The 18,218-nt window shown below is 41.1% G+C and overlaps 1 protein-coding gene across 3 annotated transcripts; it reads right to left on the bottom strand.

Annotated features, from left to right (window-relative positions):
- On the bottom strand, positions 1-17,722 carry TTC12 (tetratricopeptide repeat domain 12). 3 transcript variants are annotated; one of them, XM_083808310.1, is made up of 21 exons: positions 17,557-17,722; positions 17,180-17,331; positions 16,535-16,565; positions 15,951-16,028; positions 15,321-15,442; positions 14,467-14,526; positions 13,428-13,499; positions 12,672-12,732; positions 12,401-12,589; positions 11,744-11,813; positions 10,586-10,674; positions 9,337-9,505; positions 7,653-7,745; positions 7,388-7,451; positions 6,228-6,362; positions 5,595-5,696; positions 5,224-5,292; positions 4,269-4,370; positions 3,251-3,350; positions 1,277-1,502; positions 1-332 (listed from the first exon to the last, which is right to left on the bottom strand). In XM_083808310.1, the coding sequence occupies exons 1-21, from the start codon at positions 17,615-17,617 to the stop codon at positions 257-259; spliced, it is 2,121 nt and encodes a 706-aa protein (XP_083664436.1). In that variant the 5' UTR covers positions 17,618-17,722; the 3' UTR covers positions 1-256. The 3 variants fall into 3 exon arrangements, with proteins under 3 accessions (XP_083664436.1, XP_083664437.1, XP_083664438.1); XM_083808311.1 differs by having other exon boundaries at positions 9,337-9,502; positions 17,557-17,721; XM_083808312.1 differs by lacking the exon at positions 13,428-13,499 and having other exon boundaries at positions 17,557-17,721.
- Positions 17,723-18,218: the final 496 nt, after the last annotated feature.

The raw sequence follows: 18,218 nt of genomic DNA on the forward strand, positions 1-18,218 counted from the left end.
AAGAAAGGGTGACATCATTTATTAAGGTAAATACAAGCTTAGCAGAACTGTTATTTTTGTAAGCTTAGATAATAAATTAACTTCTTTCTCTTGATATTTACATTGATGTTGTTTCACTGGCTTCTTTGTAGGATGAGCACACACTTCTGAAAAGTGGTTGAACAGGTTATCTGCTTTGAGTTAGTTTTATTAGGAAAAGAAGATATTCAACAGCAAGGGCTATTAAACAGGTTATACAAAAACTTTCTTGAGGACATCAGATGCTATGTACATATTTCATAGAGGAGTTCAGGATGGCCATGCCATTGAGTTCACGCAGTTGAACGATATGCCTGAAAAGACAACAGAAAGGTTGCTCAGAGATATGAGGTGACTAACAACAAGAGTTTTAAGCTACCACTGCTCTGCCGTACCCCATGACCAAACCACCCGGTATGTTTGATGCTAAATTTGAAGTAACAGGGCAAAGTGTTTCTAAATTATTATTCCTCACAAAAAAAAAAAAAAAAGGAAAACAGAAGTTCTAAATAATACTTGACAATTGTTCAAATAGGTGAAATTCCAAATTAACAGAACCAACTAAACAAGGTCTTTCCCTTTCATTCTTGCGAGTGTTTTGCAAATCTCAGAGCAGATAGTTTAGCTATTGCTCATCTGAGAACTCCAGCAGGAGCAAGGTCCTTGAACTTCCAGAACCTAAACGTTATCCTTTGCTTTCTGCAGTGGTTCTGCAGGAGTAGGAAATATGCTGGAATTCAGTTCTACCAGAATGCAGCTCGGTGTCCAACTGACAGTTTGCAGCTAGCTAGGACTCGGCACACTCTTGGTAGGCAGCAGCACAGGCATTCTTTGCTGACATACTTTTGTTTTGCGTTTATTTCTCTGACCTCTACAAAGAGAGCATCACTTCCCCCATTCTCCCAGCAGAAGCAACAACAAACAATGCAAAATGAACTCCAAGAAACAACTTACATAGGACAACTAAGAACACAGAAATCCTAAAGCAAAGCTGTGTGGACAGTACCACAAATGGAAATTCCATTGGAGGAAGAGTGATACATTTCACAGAATAGTTAAACTGCTCATCTGCTCTGTACCTGCCAGGTCTATGAATGAAATTGACTTATGCTGTTTTGGTGTTACTAGATTTCCTCATTTTTCCCCGCACCAGACTCTAGTTCCCAAATAAGTTCCCATATCAGTTTAAGAATTATCAACTAGTAACAAGTGAACAGTGCAGGAGAAGAATAGTGTTTTTTTTTTTTTTTTTGAATACCTTGGTTCAGCGACACACAGCTTCCCCAGCGCAATTGCAGCATTCTCCTGCACTGAAGTTCTCGTAGCGTCACCACCAGCATGTTTCAACAAAGTCATCACAACATTGGAATTCAGTAAGGATGTCGCTGCTCCAGGAACTACAAGGCACTGGCCAAGGCAGAAAGCAGCATTTCCCACAATGATTTCATTCTCTGATTCCAAGAGCTTCAACAGCACGCTGAACCCTGTGAGCAACAGATTGCTTGTACAAGAAGTACAGACTTGTTCAAATAGCATTGATATTTTCTGTTGCCTTTACCTACACTAGAGGGCAGGCATTGTTCCATGGAGTGTATTTTTCTAGATTTTTTTTTTTTCTAGAAAACTTGGAAGAACAAGGGAATTTCTTAGCAAGGTTCACGGTCCAGTACGCTTCACCTTCAGGTCCAGTCCTGCTTCACCTACCCAGATATTTTTCTCACAAAACTCAATCTACACTCTACTCTCCATTTGTTAAGTTTTCCCCTGAAACTGAACATGCCACCTTTGTTGCTTGCTAAGGGATATTGCACTGAACTTGAAAAAGCAACCCCTCTCACCCTACCATACCATCAAACCAAGAACAGGGCTGAGATTGTGGAAAGAGCAGCTGGGAAAAAAAGGAAAAGGGACATAAAAATGCTCTGTGTGTGTGTGTATAAATGTATGCTTAGCTAACACACAGCAGCTCAGCTCCATGTACTTCTGTAACCTACACTAACGTACAGCAGCAGACTATTTGGGCTATACTCCCGACACAGAGCTGTAGAGCAGCTGCTGCTGGCATCTGTGAACAGCAGCCCCATCTCCTCAGGCCATAGAATCTAGAAAGAGGCTGCTTTCAAAATAAGATACACCCATGGCCTTCACATGCATGAAGTCTCCTTGGGGTTACATAAGTTTGATTTTATTTCCTTTCCTGTCCCCATCTGTTCTTCCTAATCACATTATGCTTCTTCACTTTTCTGCTGCAAAAATACCTTCTGAAAAGGGAGGGCTTCTCCAGACTGCCACAGTGGTACCAGCACGGGCCAGTGAAGGCAAACTAACTGGCCCAGCTAGAACATCATTTCATGTCATAGGCTTTATAGCTTGATTTCAACAGGCTCCTAGCAGCAGAGCAATGTCTGGGTTGGCAAACTGAGATGACAAAAATAGTGACTTTTCAAAAGATGAATATCCAGGGTTTTGGCAAAAGCAAAGAGAATTGCTATCGCTAATCTGAGGTAATGTAAGCTACATCTGTATATGACAGTGAAACTAATTTAGGGTCTACAAAAGGAAGACGGTGCTCTGAGAGACTTTTAATGAGGATAAATCCTTAGGGTTCAAGTTGAACTACACGAGCTGACAATTTCTTGACAGGTTCAACCATTTAGATATCACCTAGGTATTCTCAGTTGTAATTGCATAAGCATTAGTTGAACCTGGATTTCAAAGCCATTCAGGCAGTATTATACCATACAACTAGAGCAAATATTAGTAACTCAAAAATACTCCAAGACACCTACCTGTCTGATAGCATCATTCCATCTCCACTGCCATTTCCTTTTAATAGCAAACTCTAAACAACTTCAACCTCTTGAAATCAGATGTCTAAATGAAGTTGCTTGTTTTAGCCACTAACATCTGGAAATATGACCCAACTCAGTTAAACTTTACAAGTACTGTTTTCAAAGATACAGATTTCTGGCCCTGAAAATGTATAGCAAGCTATTTTACAAAAGTAAAGCACAGTTTGTCTACATCAGGCTCATTATCTGACGTGCATGTTTCCATCCACACACAGAGATAAGGCTCATTAAGCATTATGTCAGGCTTTGTTATTCAGAAAACATCACTAAAGTCTTGCAAGAGTAGAAGTGTTCAGTTCTGTTCTAGGGAAGAAAGTCATTGGATGATGCTGAGATTTCATCTCTGCATTCAGTCTCCAATTAATGAAGTTGTCACTTACTTTTATCTGACTTCACCACCTCTTCTTGAGCTTGTTTGTTACTTCTTGTGCAGATGGAAAGAGTCTTTATAGCGTAATTGGATGTGATCTGTCCTCCAGCCTAGATTTTGATTAGAATAAAGTGTACACTAACAACCATACAGTTCATGCCCCAACTTGCTCAAGGTTACAGAATAGCTTAGGTACCATGGATACAGTTATTCCTTACGCCTAAACCCAAATACAAAATTAAGACATTTGTAGAGTAGGTATCTCAAGACGAACAGATGCTGAAAACTAGGACAAGAACCATCTCTTCCCTGCCAACAACACGCACACACAATTCCTTGAATCTCTGGAGCCTAATTCCTTTCAAATTAACAACTCCTCTGATGCTGGTTACTTACAAGAGCTAAACTGAACACCACAGCCTTTTTCTAGACTTATTTTATCCACTGGATAGCAGGACTGTGGCATCTACACCAGCCTGGGAGGATATACATAATATCTAATATATTATGTATATATTTATATACATAATACTAAATATACAGACATACAGCAAAACAGTGTCTACAGATTCATATATGTATATATTTAGGGATAAATTCCTCCCTGGCTCGATTCAACACTCACTGGTAATCAGGGTAAAGGGTTCCATTGACTTTCGGTGGTCCAAATTTGACCACTCCTATTTTAAGCTTGAATCCTCCAACTGAGCCTGCAGTAGCAGATTCTTAAATTTGCACGTCCCTGCAAGTACAGTTGTACACAGGTAGAGACAACTGGCTTATACGTAAACCACTGAAAAATCTGGGCTACAGACTACAAGGCAGAAGCCTAGGCTCAAAACTCCTTAAAACTGTACTTGAGACCACCATTACCCTGATACAATGGACAACATAGGTGAAATTCGTGCAGTCAGAGTGACTGCACAGGTCTTTTTCCTTAAAAAAGAAGGCTAAACACAGGGGCAACTACAGTTTTCTTCAGGGACTATAATAACACAATTAAAGCGAAGTCAGTTGACATAATTTACCTTCAAGAATTTGATCATTTTCTTCACCACCCCTTCTTTCACTACTGCTTCTACTGCCAAAGAGGATGCCGGCAGGACACGACTTAACACTCCAATGGCTCTCTTAGCAAGAACAGTGTGGGAGGAAAAAAAAAGTAATTTATTTATACAGAAAATTTTATTTAAGGAATTTTCACATTATTTTCTTTCTGCAAATTGTTGAATAAAAGCAAAGTAATTAAAGTAATAAAAGTAGAAGTTTACAGAAATATTAGGAACATTCAGGACATGGCTTTATTTTTGCTTACTGCAAACTCAGCTCAGCACAGTTTCTAAAGATTCAGTGTAGAGAGAGGTGAGACCAAATCAAGATCGGGACAACTCCCAGCATACTTATTTATTGAAACAAATACCTAGTAGAAACCAGCCCAGCACTGCTGGCATTGAGTCAAAGTAATTGCAAATAAAACAGATCAGAACAGTTCATGTTAGTTCAGAGAGGTGAACCGACTCCCAGCTGAGACCACATCTGCTTCTACCCATTTGCCTTGAATAATTGCTATCTGTGGGAGTTACACACCATTAATAGGAGTACAGCCTCCTAGGAATGATTCACATAGAGGAATTGTAAAAAGAAACAGCTGTTAAACACCCAAATTGTTCTTGCTCCTTTGCATCTCCATTGATTTAATGCTTTATACTGAAAACGAGCCTAAGGATGAAATCTTTTGTATAAGCTTCTATTCAACAGATTTCAAGGGAACGCTGAAAACTCTTGCACTAAATGGGGTACCAAAACCCAAATAATTTAAGTGGTATATTATTTCGTTAGTAATAACAATACTCAAATCTCATTGTAGGCTTTAAAGCCTGAAGTACAGGCTTCCACAAGAGTTGCACAGGGCAGTAGTTTGCACAGTAGTGTTCAGGACAGATCATCTGTCAACCTCTTCTTAGTCTACAGATATCTACTTACAGTCACAATTCTTCCATCCTTATCCCCCAGGAGAGACATGCATCTGCCACTTATGTCCACAGCAAGGCACTGAAAAACAGTGTCAAGAACTCAGGAACAGCCGATTGCCGGAAAGCATTAAAGCAGGAACAGGTTAATAGACAAATTACTCTACACGAGAGAATCCAGGGGAGATTAGGGCACCCACGGCTCTGTGTTACTAACAGTTCAGCACCCTGTTGGAATGTTCCTGTATAGCTTCAGAGACTCGCATCAGGCCCATTTACAGGGACAAGGGAGGAAGATGCTCCAACTGCTCAAACACCTCTGAATCTCCAAGAAAGTGATCATAACAAGAAAGCTACCGAAGAACATTCACAGATCTTGCATACCTGGATGATCGCATTTGATTCAAGCAGTAAGTTCATCATTAGGCCCAGCACCGCAAACAAACATTCCTGATACTTGGGAGTGTTCACATCAAAGTACTCATCCTATGCACGAAGGAGAGAAAAGTGCAGTCAATTCAGAGGTTCCAAATGGGGGCTTCCTCAGACTTCTGTATGCTCACCTAGTGACCAGTGTTCCCCGATGCACCAAAAACTCCACGGAAGAAAAAGTTCTGCCAGCACCAGTGACAACGACACCTTTTTGATATGGATTTGTTCACGTGCATGTTTCGCTTTGAAACTTATGATGTGTAGGAAGTTAACAAGATCCTTTCCCAACCCCTGAATTCTTCAGTTCCTGAGGACTGAGTTCATATTGCATCCTCATCCTGAAAGGGGATGTCTACAGTAAAGGACCGCTCATTCTCCTCCGCCCATCTATCGAGCCACAACTGAGGTGAACAACAGACTGCTTTGAGACTTCCTATCATGCTATCAGATTTAAAGGATATCAGTCAAGGGTCCAGGGCTACTACAGGAGGCAAGCAAACCCAAGTCACCAAGATCACACAAGTGCCATTTTCCAAACCAATAGGGTTGAAAACACTGTTGTAGGGAGCCATCAAGTCTCCTTACCACAAGCTTTATGCAGGCTTGCCAGTACTCTTTGCTCTCAGCCATCTGCATTCGGATGACTGCATCTGCACACAGATTCCCCATGATGCCAATGCATTGGGCAAGGGCTGCCTGGTTCACAATCTTGGCAGAGGTCTAAAAAGAGAAAACAGAAGAGTAGTGTAAGAAATTAAGAACACATGACAGGAATACCTATATGTTGTTTGCTTACCCCCGTCTGGGATTCCCGAATCTTTCTTGCCGGTATTAAAGCTAAACTGCACAAAATTTGCAAATCAATCCCATTTTCACAGCTAATCTCCCGCTGAAGTTCTGACAGTCCTACGTCTCAGGAAAAAGCGACTGGCTTCTGTAGCCCCTAACCTCGAACTGGGAATGTAGCCTCTAACCTCGAACCTCTTACTTGGGCCACCGAACAGAACAACCTCTGCTTCAGTTGCAATTCCAGGAAGTTCCGTTCAAAAGGAGAGAGCAATAAGCCATATAAAAATGGTATAATTACTGCATTTTCTTGGTGCTCAGCTGGAGAAGTGGAAATTTCTGAGCAAAGTGGAAATGTTTACTTTCCAGCTGCACCTGCTCTTCTGCAACAGAACCCGTCTCCCCTGTCAACTTCCTTCTTCCTGAGGATGAATTTATGTGTCAACAGTATTTTAAGTTTGTATAGTTTAAATAAATGATAACCAGAGAAGGGATCTGAACAACCCAACATCTTCTACTTGTAGCCTAATGTGATCTTTTTACCCTGATCTCTTCTTAGGAGAATACAGAATAAGCCACTATCCAAGATCTATTTAGTTAGTGACAGTGGATTAAAGTCTCATTACGAAAAGAGTAAAACAAAGCTGAGGGGTGAAATCATCGCCTGACAGATTACCAGCGGGAACCTGCAGCCAAGTCTAGAGCTTTCACTGAATATGCAACATGTAGAAACAGCAACATGTAGAAACCAAGCACTAAATATTGAAGACAGAGCATTTTCCTGAGGGAAGCGTATGACAAAATTGGATTTATTACGCCTACAGAACTCGAAATGTAACTACTGTAGTCCTGCCACAGAGGAGTTCTGTCTATGAGCATCTGGCTATAAAACTGGAAGGAGTCATGAGATGTGGTACAGGAGAATAAACCAGAGATATAGAAACTGAGACTTTTCGTACCAGTAACTGGGTGAATAAAGGTAAAACACCTGTGGAAAACATGATGCGACACTGGGTTTTGAACCTGTTGGGGATAAAGAAAGCCATATTTGGACACTTAGAGCTTTAGACCAAAGTTACACAGAAAGGCAACAAAACAGCAACATCCAGAGAAGGTAAAATAAGTCAACAATGTACCCGTGCAGCAAAGACCAACAGCCTCTATCAATAGGTCATTTAGTACATTTCAAAGCACAACTTATCAAAATGAAGAAATGCAAGTTACTTCTCCTCTTGAGTTAAATCAGACAGTATATTCATGGCACTGCTAGCTCTGGCATCAGTGTTTTTGACGAACATCACCAAGATCTGCAGCCATCTGTTATTAAAAAACAAACAAAACAAAACCAACAAAACTTACATCAGCTCTGCCTTAATAATTAAAGATCAAAATTTTATTTTAAGTGTACCAACGCAGTTTATAATCTTACGAGCTACTCTCCTTGAGCTCACTAGATTTTGCCCAAGTTTCACGTACTAGGCCCTACAAATACATTCAGTCACCTAACTGCCCCTAGGATTTTGGCACTATATTCTCTCGCAAGGTCATACCTCTTTGCACAACCACAAGTACCATGTTCCATCAGCATCAGAACACTTTATCAGCATCTAAGCTTCACAAGACATTTGAAGCCTAGCTGCTTTGCCACTGACAAACATCTTCGAGATGGACAAGTAGAAGGTAATAGTCAGGGCAGAGAACACTGTCAGCATAGCCTAGTACTGAACAGCTTCCGCAGATTGTAAAGGCTCACAGGGAACGTCAGTGACGATTGCATGGCTTAAAAGGACATGCTGAGCAAACCCAACACTCCATGTGTGTGCACGTATGGGTCAGGGTTGTTAACTTACAAACTTTATAGTAGCAAAGAAAGATTAATCTCCTGCCTGAATAAAAACATCCTACCAGTCACCTTTTGAGCTTTTGGAACAGCATGCTTGCTGCTATGGGATTTGGAGCTGCATGGAATTTACAGGACTGCAAACCCATAACCTCTGCCCCACAATAAGCACCTTTGCAGACGTGCTGGCATTTCCACGTGCTCCTCTGGTGAGCTGAAATTCCCTGCTGCTCTTCTCCAACTTCGTAGTTTGGTTAGAGAACCTATAGTTATCAATTAGCTCCTGAACATCCTAACTCTTTTATAGCAGTCAAACCCAGGATCTCTTTCAGAAGCTGCCTGAAGTTTTCAGACTCCTGATATTCCAAGGCAAAGTAATATTATTTGCCTCTTTTAAACTTCCCCTTAGACATGGCTCATTTCTTTAGCCTTTCTTGCAAGGAGAAAGGTCTTGTGATTAATGTTGTATATAATACAGTGAAGTGTGTACATCTGTTGGAGAATATTTTCTGTTCACCCGTCTCTTTAAACCATTTAGTGCAAACCAGTACATTAAAATTTCTCCTCTGCTTAACTCTAGAATAAAATAGCAGGACAATAGCACAGAGGTAATAGACTATTTCTTTCTCCACTCAGTGAGTCATGGCAACACTGAATAATCATAAATGCCAATTACCAGATGAGGAGCGATTCGCAGCTTGAAACCATGAGCTATTAAGAGACAGCAATGTAAGCTCTTGCTGGAGTGCTAGACAAACACACACTTGTGGGTTTAAAAAAAGGTAACTATGCCTCAAAATTACATTACTGTCCTCAGAAATAAGCCCTTTCTACTTAGTTGCAGAGGCCTCTGCAAGTATAAAGTCTACTGAAGTTGCTTTCTCCATATGCCTAACTTCCACTTTTGCTCAACTAGGCCTAGCCCTCTAGGGCAGAGCCCTCAATATCATTATATTCCTTTCAGGAAGTCTGACATTTATTGCTCAGTGTGGTGCTAGTGGAATGAGTTCAGGATCTCTGAACCCAGAGATTAAGCAAGCTTTGCTGAATTTTAGTTGCATTAACTACCTGGATAGGTCCTGATGCCTGACCAACAATCTCCTCCCATTCTCATTCTCCGAGTAGAGCATGATTAGTGCCAATGTCTCCTTTTGGATCTCCGATGCACCAGAAGCAAGTAGTTTTGACAGCTGTGCATTTACATCAGGGTGAGTCAATAGAAGCCGTTGATTTTCTTCTGAAATCAGAGCACATCTAAGAGCAATGTCACATATGATGAAATCCCCATTATTTGATACTTCTTTCTCTCTAGGTGCTGATTTAACCGGTTTAGTATCTTTATTTCATCCACTAACGTGCTCATTCACTCTGATGTGTTCACCTTGCATAACATTCCTGCAGAGCAATGGTAAAGTAGAACTCACTAATCTGCTCTCAGCTTCATGACTTCATCACACACACAAGTGTTGGAATTTCTACTCTCACAAGCTACATGTTAGCTTCTCAGGCACCATACGTTGCTTCAAAGGAACAGACACCAGAACCGTGAGCACAAAGTGGTCCTCTCAACAGATCTACTTTGTCAGCCGCCTGCAAACTGCTAGCAGCCAGGCTGTTCAGGCGCAATAGCACACTGCCCCACCAGGCGAACACACGTAGCTGCACAGGAGTCTGTTACTTTCTTTTAGCTACTGATAAGAATATAAAGCAAGTTTTCCTCCTACCATGCTGCATGAATATTCTCTTGGGCATCAGCTGTACCCCAGCCTAGGTGCAGATACCAAACTTTCTGTATTGCCCTCGAGTGGCAGTCTTGCCACACCAGTGGACACTTCGCTACCCCAGCCCATTTCTGGGCTGCCTATAGACTTCATAGAAATAGAGGCTAAGGCTACCTAACCGGTCACTGCTTACTGTGAATGACAAAGGAATTCACCCTTCCCTAACACTATTTCTACACAGCCCTGTTTTTCAGTGGTATAACTGCTTAAAAAAGATAAAATCATAGAAGTGGTATTGTCTTAAGAGCCAGCAATAATCACAGGGAATTTACTTTCTGCCCCTTCAGTAGATTTAAAACGTTCATAGAAATAGCCTGTAAGTTTCATCTCACGATAGACAGAAGCACCACCGCTGTGGCTGCTGTTAGCAGCATACACCCAGCACTCGTGTTTGACCTTTAAATCTTTGTTTACAATAAGGTCTAGACCCAAGTGCTCTGGGAAAGTGATGTTCATGCCAAACAACCATTTTAGACACAGCAAGTGCCATATTAACAGTACATTAACAATGATTAATGTCGGTTACACCGTTTTACCATTCCCGGCGCAGACAGCTTGCCAAAGGAAGAGAAGAGAAACAGACAAATCCACTTCAGCCATGTTTTTTCTCTCTGCACAGAAGCCCCTAAATTAGAAACGTGAGCTTGTAAAAAGAACTAAGGACAGATGAAACAATTAGGGTTAGCTCTTTGGCTAGGAGAAATCAGCAAAGCCTCGCAGAGATGAGGCTCTGCCAAATGAACACTTCAGCTTATAAGCCCCAATACCAGCTTATTAGTTAAACATTCTTAGGACTCCCACACTTGTTTTCCCCGGGACCTCTTCTGAGGCCAGATTTATGAACTACTAGCTCTACACGATCCTCAACACACACAGACCCTACACGATCATTGTAAACCACAAGTAATAAATTCAGTTCTGCACTGACAAAGTTGTGGCTAGCCAGGGCATACCAGCTTGGTGCAAATTTGGAATTATGCCTCAGGAGAAGAATAGCTCTCGTGCCTTGTTTAACCAGATCATGCTGCTCTGAACCAACTTGGCTGTGCAAAATTTTCAGATCACAACTTCTGCAGAACTATTATTTGTTTCCATCATCTGTCTGGAACTGACTCAGATATACATTCAGACAGGAGATTCCTTATGAGGCAAAGATTAGAAAGCAATTTAGATAGGTATTAGTCAGACGTGTTTCTTATTTACCAAAACACGGTGTAATGGCTGCCAAGAAAATACAGCAGCAGAAGATACAGGTCTCCAAAGAGAATCCTCTTCCTTGATTACAGGAGTGAAGAGTTTCACAGGTTACATTATAGAGCTGAGGCTATTTACCTACATCAATTACTAGCACCACGGAGTCCAGCCAGCATACTTAAAGCAACTAACTTCTTACATCAGATGTTCTTTTATGGAAAGCTTTTACAAAATTGCTCTCACCACTAAAGATAGGGTAACTGCAGAAATAGGAGATCACAGACAGAAGCAGGAACTCAGGAATTCTGTCCACTGCATCTAAGAGAGCACTATTTGTTTGAGTCAGATATAAGCCAGTCTATTCAGACATTAAAATCAGTTATTCCATTATTATGTGATCATTTCATCTGCATTTCATGAGGTGATTGTGTTTCTTGAAAACAGTATTTTCATTTCCTTATGCTGTAACATGCTACTGTTCTCTTTTGGAGAGCTCTTACCGTCTTACGACCTCGTTGTCATTGATGATACTGAATCCATTGTTTGTTCTAAATAAAGTTTGCTCAGTGCCTGAAAAAAAATCAGAGATAAACAAGTCAGCTCTGTGAGCCATCTGGCTGATGCATCATTGTGAAGGCAGACACCTGCTCTTCTGTAATACAATGTTGAAGGAAAAGGTCACTGGATCAACAGCTTTGGGGAAAGAATGTTTGCATCATGAAAAGAAGGCAAAATCTTCAAGAAAATACTTAAAGTAGAAACTGCTTTGAAGCTAAAGACTACTCTAATTCATGCCTGGTGCTGTAAAAAAATGATAGACTTCACATTAAAGGCTTTTTAGGATGGCTTAAAAATGAGAATAGCTTTGAAAATCCATATACTTTAACCGAGAATTACCTACTTAAAAAAACATAAAATTAAATACCTCTTAAATGACCCAAATACTTAAGGAAGTCTCAACAGCTCTGCTACAGTATCAGTTTAGTTATTCAAAAAAATAAAAAAATCTACTGACCATAAATTTTGAAATATCAAACAATATTGATTTTATTTTTTCAGAGGAACAGTGCTTTTGTTCCTTTAAAAACTACTCCAGTTGTATTCATCTAGTTGGATTACAACTCCTATGACCAACCACCTTTGCATCAAGTACTCACAGTCTTTCACGGCTCCTGTCAGAGCTCTGATCCCTCCTGTATAGAAGAGGATATTCTGGTCAGGCCTGTCAAGTTTCCGCAGCAATTCTTTCACTGACAGAGCCTCAAGTTTTCCGGACAGAAATTCCTTCATTGCTCTGTCTTCTTCTTTCATTCTTTTTTCCTCCAAGTTCACCTCATTTATACAATCTTGGAAACCAAAAGAAAACAAAGCAAGTTGGTTTTTGATCAGAAAACAAGGGTCAACAGTATAAAAATTTATATTTCTTACCTTTGAACAAACTTTCCTTTTGGGGATCAATTTGTAAGATCTTCTGGTAACAATGCCTAGACTTAACTCAGAAAAGAAATAGGCTCTTAACTTATGATAAAAATGGCAAGATGATAAAAAAAAATATCCTAGTCAGAATCATGCTGTTTAAGCTCAAAAGTTTTTGGGCTACAGTACTTAGAAAGTCTGAAGAACAAGATTTATGAAGCCAGGCAAATCAAAACTTTTTTTTTTAACCAAAAGTGTGAGATAAATATTATTATCAGTCCCTAGATCTGAAACAGCAATAGCCTGCTATTCCAAATTAGAAGGAAAAAAGTTAAGTACAAACCTGGCAACACAACAACAAGTTCCAGTGACAAAACAGCAAATAAGGCATAAAACGAAAATTGCACGAACTCTAACTATCATTGCACGAACTCTAACTATCATCTGGGATTCAACTTGTGTGTCTTGTTAGCATGCTTGGAATTAAACACATCAATAGGCTTAGGATAGCAAGAACTTTCTTCACAGACCAAACTGCCAACAACACTCTCACAGTGGACTTGTATAGACTTCTGTGGTCCATCCTCTATAGCTATTTCTATTAGAATCATTTCTGAAAGGTTTCCTCAGCAATGCTCTTTGTTAGTTTTTGAACCCTATTTTTTTTGTCCAATGCACAAGACCACAAATTAGTCCCTCTCACTCACAATGTCACACCAAAATCAAACTGAAGCACGGTCTCACAGCCACAAGATTTAGTCAACTTACCTCACTGTAGTGCTTAAGGGCCAGGTGAGCTTTCCCCATTAGAAAATAGGCTTTAATACATTTTTCACTGCACTGTGTTAAAAAGGAATTATTCGTAAAGTATTTAGAAACTTGAGACGTTAAATACTTTTTCAGATTTCTAATTAATAGTTAAATGTTGGACTTGATGATCTTAAAGGCCTTTTCCAACCTACATGATTCTATGATCTACTAGAGACATCTAAAGTTTATATGCTGAATTAGTACCCCCCGGTACTAACTTCTCTTCTGCATGCAAGGAACACAGGCTTTGGTCTGGTTAAATGCTGAAAGCCGCTACTGCTAATATCCTTCCCAGAAAAACTTACCCAGAACAAGTTAGGTAATGTTAAGGCCTGCATCAATAAGTCTGTAATCACAGAACTTGTATAATAACAGAACTTCCAGACGTGTTTTTATGAATTCTACCATGAATGAAATGAGTAGTAATTTCCATTAGCTGTACACAAATAAATAAATCTAATTGTTGAAACATCTAAGTCAAAACTAACGGTCCAGGTGACCTTTTACAGCTCAATTGTGTGTCAGGAACAGTGATTTCTTTAAATGATGCTGCCAGTAATAATAATCTGTTAATCGCGTTGTACTCATGGGCATCACTGGTGTAACACAACTCAATTTGGATTCAGCTATTTGGCATTTTATGTAATATTCACCTTTCCACCTGACATCAATACTTGCTCTTTGTGAGCTTAAAGACTCACTTTTTCCATTTCTGAAGGATGGGCAAGATATTGCTTGCCAAAGTGCATAGTTATAGTTTATTGTAACTTTTTTTTAAATGACAAGTTCTTAAGAGCTAAGAAAGTTCCGCATACAGGTAGCACTGAAATATAAACTGCCTTACAGCATTCAGGTTAACTCAGGATGCAGTAGTCTGTGCAACACCACCACATACTTCCATTTTCATTAGCAAGCTGTCTCCGTATCATCAGCTATACACACATCCTTCCTCCAAGAGCTTTTAACCTGATCATAAAATACAGATTGCTGAACTTACCTTCAATGCCCATTCGCAATCACCAATGGCTTTTTCATATTCATGCATTTTCAGGTAGGCCTGAAATACGACCAAGAAAACCCAGAGAGCAGAATTAGAATACGTCAAATGATTTCCAAAAACTATTGCACGAACACTAGCTAACTAAAAAAAATTACATTGTTGATATGTCTAGCTATTGATTTTGCAGGGTAATTGCTAGCTGTTTTTGAATTTCTTTTCCTTTTCACCGGAGTTTGTAATTTAGAATACATGTAATAAAACAAAATTTAAATGATACATATGGATTAGACCAGGCACTAAGAGAATGCGAAGTAAATGTTAACATTCTACAATTACAAAAGTGACCCTTAAAAAAAAGGAAAAAGGTAATGCATTTAAACAAAATTATACTCCATAATGATTTTTCCCCCCATTTATTCTGGGGGGAGCAGGAAGGAGGAGGCATGAATACCTCCCCAAGGACTTGCCCCTGCCAAAGGGAAGGTTCCTGGGAGCATCAAGTACCTTAATTAAGAGGAAAGAGTTTACACCTCTAATCATCTTCTTTGTGCAAGTCTTTCATCAAGTGTGTAAAAAGATTAAAAACTTCAGTCTGTACTGCCTTGCTGTTAACTTGTAGCCACAGAAGAATTTACTGTTGGTAGTATTGTAGCAAAGCAGAACTCACTAATTCCTGGAAGCGGAGAATGGCCACGAAAAACTGCTTGCACCGCACTTTAAGCCTCTCTATAAGGCAGCATATATTACCTTTTATGAAATCCACTTAAGTAACAGAAAAATCCTTTTTGGATTCTATCCTGGCAATATAATACTGAAAACAGTACACTGGTAGCTCACTTTCACGTGCTCACCTGTGCTCTGTTGGTATAGAGCTCCTGCTTGTCTTTCAGTTTTTCCAGACCTTCAGTGTATCTCTGAATGGCTGTGTCATAGTCTCCTTTCCTGAAGGCATCGTTTCCTTTCTCTTTCAGAGCTGTATAACAACACGTATGCATTCAGAATAACATTTTGGCATTTATTTTTGTCCCTAAACGGTGACTGAGGAAACAAGCCATATTCTCCTGTTGGAATAATCATCAAAATTCCAGTCCAGCTCCACTGCAGCTATCTTTGTTAGTCATTATGTGCAAGGGACCTCTGAGCTCTTCAGTGCACAGGCTGCCCAGCCCTCTTTCAAAGAGGAAGCTGAGCGTCTTTGCCTAGCCCACCTTTTAAGCACTGAAACCTCCCTGCATCCCAAACCCTTCTTATAAGAAGGAGATTATGGAGAAGAACAGGCTGCAACGCTATATGAAGTATATAACCCTGTTATATCCTGCTAATCGGCAATGTCCACAAGACCACCGTCTCAGAAAAGCAAATCATTGCCTCAGTGTACCTAAGAATCGCATTAACAGAGTACCACAACAGACACTAAAATCATCCCAGTTCCTGCTAGGTAGTTTCTGAAGGCTTTAGCTTGAAAAGCCTTTAGCACTTACCGTTCGCTAAACGTTCATTTCTTTTCCTTCGTTTAGCTCGTTCTTTCGCATCTTTTTCCAAAGCTGCCAGAAAGCCATCTTTGAGACAGAAAAGTTGGTGGCATTTTAGTTACAAAAATAAAAATAATTGCATTATTAAAATCAATCTGTAGATGAGAAAGTAGTCATTTCTAGGGGATTTCTTCGTCATTTCTCTACATAGGGAATCTTAAGGGGATATTTCAAAAGTTAAACTGCAAGGTGAATGACACACTACTACACAAAAAGACCATCTTACCTTTCAGGATTTGCATACTTGCCACAAAATAGCTCATGTCTACATATAAGCTTGTTTCTTTTCAAATTCAGAATACCAGCTTTGTACATGAGGCCAGAATATGATGACAAACTACACCAACAAACTTCCTACTTATGAACGAATGCAACCATACTGGTAGATTTCTAGATGTGACTGAATTCTAAAGAAGAGTTAGCTTGGATTTTAGTGGGAGTGGAATTCGGTCTTGCATGAAGAGCAATCCTCACTCCATTTCTGCTAAAACAGATGGAAGAGCTGCTAAATGCTAGAGGGAACACTGTCCTACCTGGGTTCACTGCCTCTGCAGTTGGCACGTCCTAAAAAAGAGAAATACAGCACACACATGTACACACACAGATGCTTCAGTGAAACAACAAAGGAACACGTGGTTAAGTTGCTCAAAGCTACAAGGGCTCTGAAATACCTGGACTGACACATTACGAATGTCAGTTTGATGCTTTACCGAGAGATGGCAAGGACAGACTTAATTTCTTCCAGCATTACCAGAAAGCTTCCATATGCATCATTAATGAGGCAGGTCACTGAAATCCAGACCTCCCACATGAATCAGAGCTTAATGAACTTAGCAAAAAGACTCTTGTGTCTTCAACTGGTTTAACTTATACAGCTCAAATCCCTGAAGTGCAAGTAAAAGTTACAAGTTTTAGCAACTCAATACTTTCATCCAGCTTGAATAAATCCAAGGGAAGTACTTTGTGTCATTAGCAGCCTTAAGACAAAGACAATTTGACATCAACTAATTCCCAATAAGATAGCTAGGGAAAAAAATTTAAAAAAGGTTACATTCAGAAGAGGTTTTTATGTATTGTTCTTTTTTTTTTTTTTCCTACTGGGCAAGGTATGTGAGTTAGTATTAGCTGAGAACACCTAAACTGCATACAGCTACAACTCTAAAGGGAAAAGCCCTTACAGAAGCCCGCGTGTTGATGACTGTTCTGTTCACCGTAGCCTTGCTTTCTTCCTCCTTGCCAGCCTCCTGCTCACGGAGCCTTTTCTCTGTTTCCACAATGGCATTTTCCTTCACAGCTGGGTCCGGAGAGTTCAAGCCTTGAAGTAAGTTGGCTAAAAACGGGATACAGGAACCAATAAAGGGATGAAGAAACCAATCAAGGGACAAAGGAACCAACGGCTACCTCTGGTCACAAAGCGACTCCGGGCACCAGCGGGGCCTCGACACAGGGAAAGTTTTCCCCTTTTTCCCTTTTCCTGTCCCATTTTCCCCACCCAGTTTTTCTCCCGGCACCCTGCCCGGGGACCCCCGGCCCCCTCCGGCCCGGCCCCGCTTACTGATGTCGTCCACGCGGCGCAGGAAGCGCTGGAAGTCCTCCTCCTGCCGCCCGGACAACATGACGGCGCGGTGCCGAGCCGAGCCGAGCCGGGCCGAGCCGGGCCGGGCCGGGGCCTAGCGGTGCCCGCGGGCCGAAAGATGCGCAGCGTCCTCGGCGTTGTTATGGAGACCGCGCCCCTGACGTGGCGGCTGCGGAAATGGCGTCTGGGGGCGGGGTTCTGCAAACACAGGGGCGGGAGGGAGGCGGCCGCCATTTCGCGGCCCCTCAGCGGGCTGAGTGGTTCAGGGCGCCGCGGCCCGGGCTTGGTTTTCTCACAAAATCATGGAGTCATTAGGGTTGGGAGAGACCTCCAAGATCATCTGGTCCAACCATCCCCACCGATGTCACCCACTAAGCCATGTCCCCAAGCACCACGTCCAACCCTTCCTTGAATGCCCCCAGGGACGGTGACTCCACCACATCCCTGGGCAACCCATCCCAATGCCTGACCGCTCTTTCTGAGAAGAAATGTCTCCTAAATCCCAACCTAAACCTCCCCTGGTGCAACTTGAGGCCGTTCCCTCTAGACTGAGGCCTCCTGCTGCTGCTGCTCTGTCAGACACCCACTGGGGCTGCTTTGGCAGAGCAGGCAGGCTGTCTGTCCCGCGGGCAGGCTGTCTG

Source organism: Anser anser (genome assembly GCF_964211835.1).
Source record: "Anser anser genome assembly, chromosome: 22".
NCBI lineage: Eukaryota > Metazoa > Chordata > Aves > Anseriformes > Anatidae > Anser > Anser anser.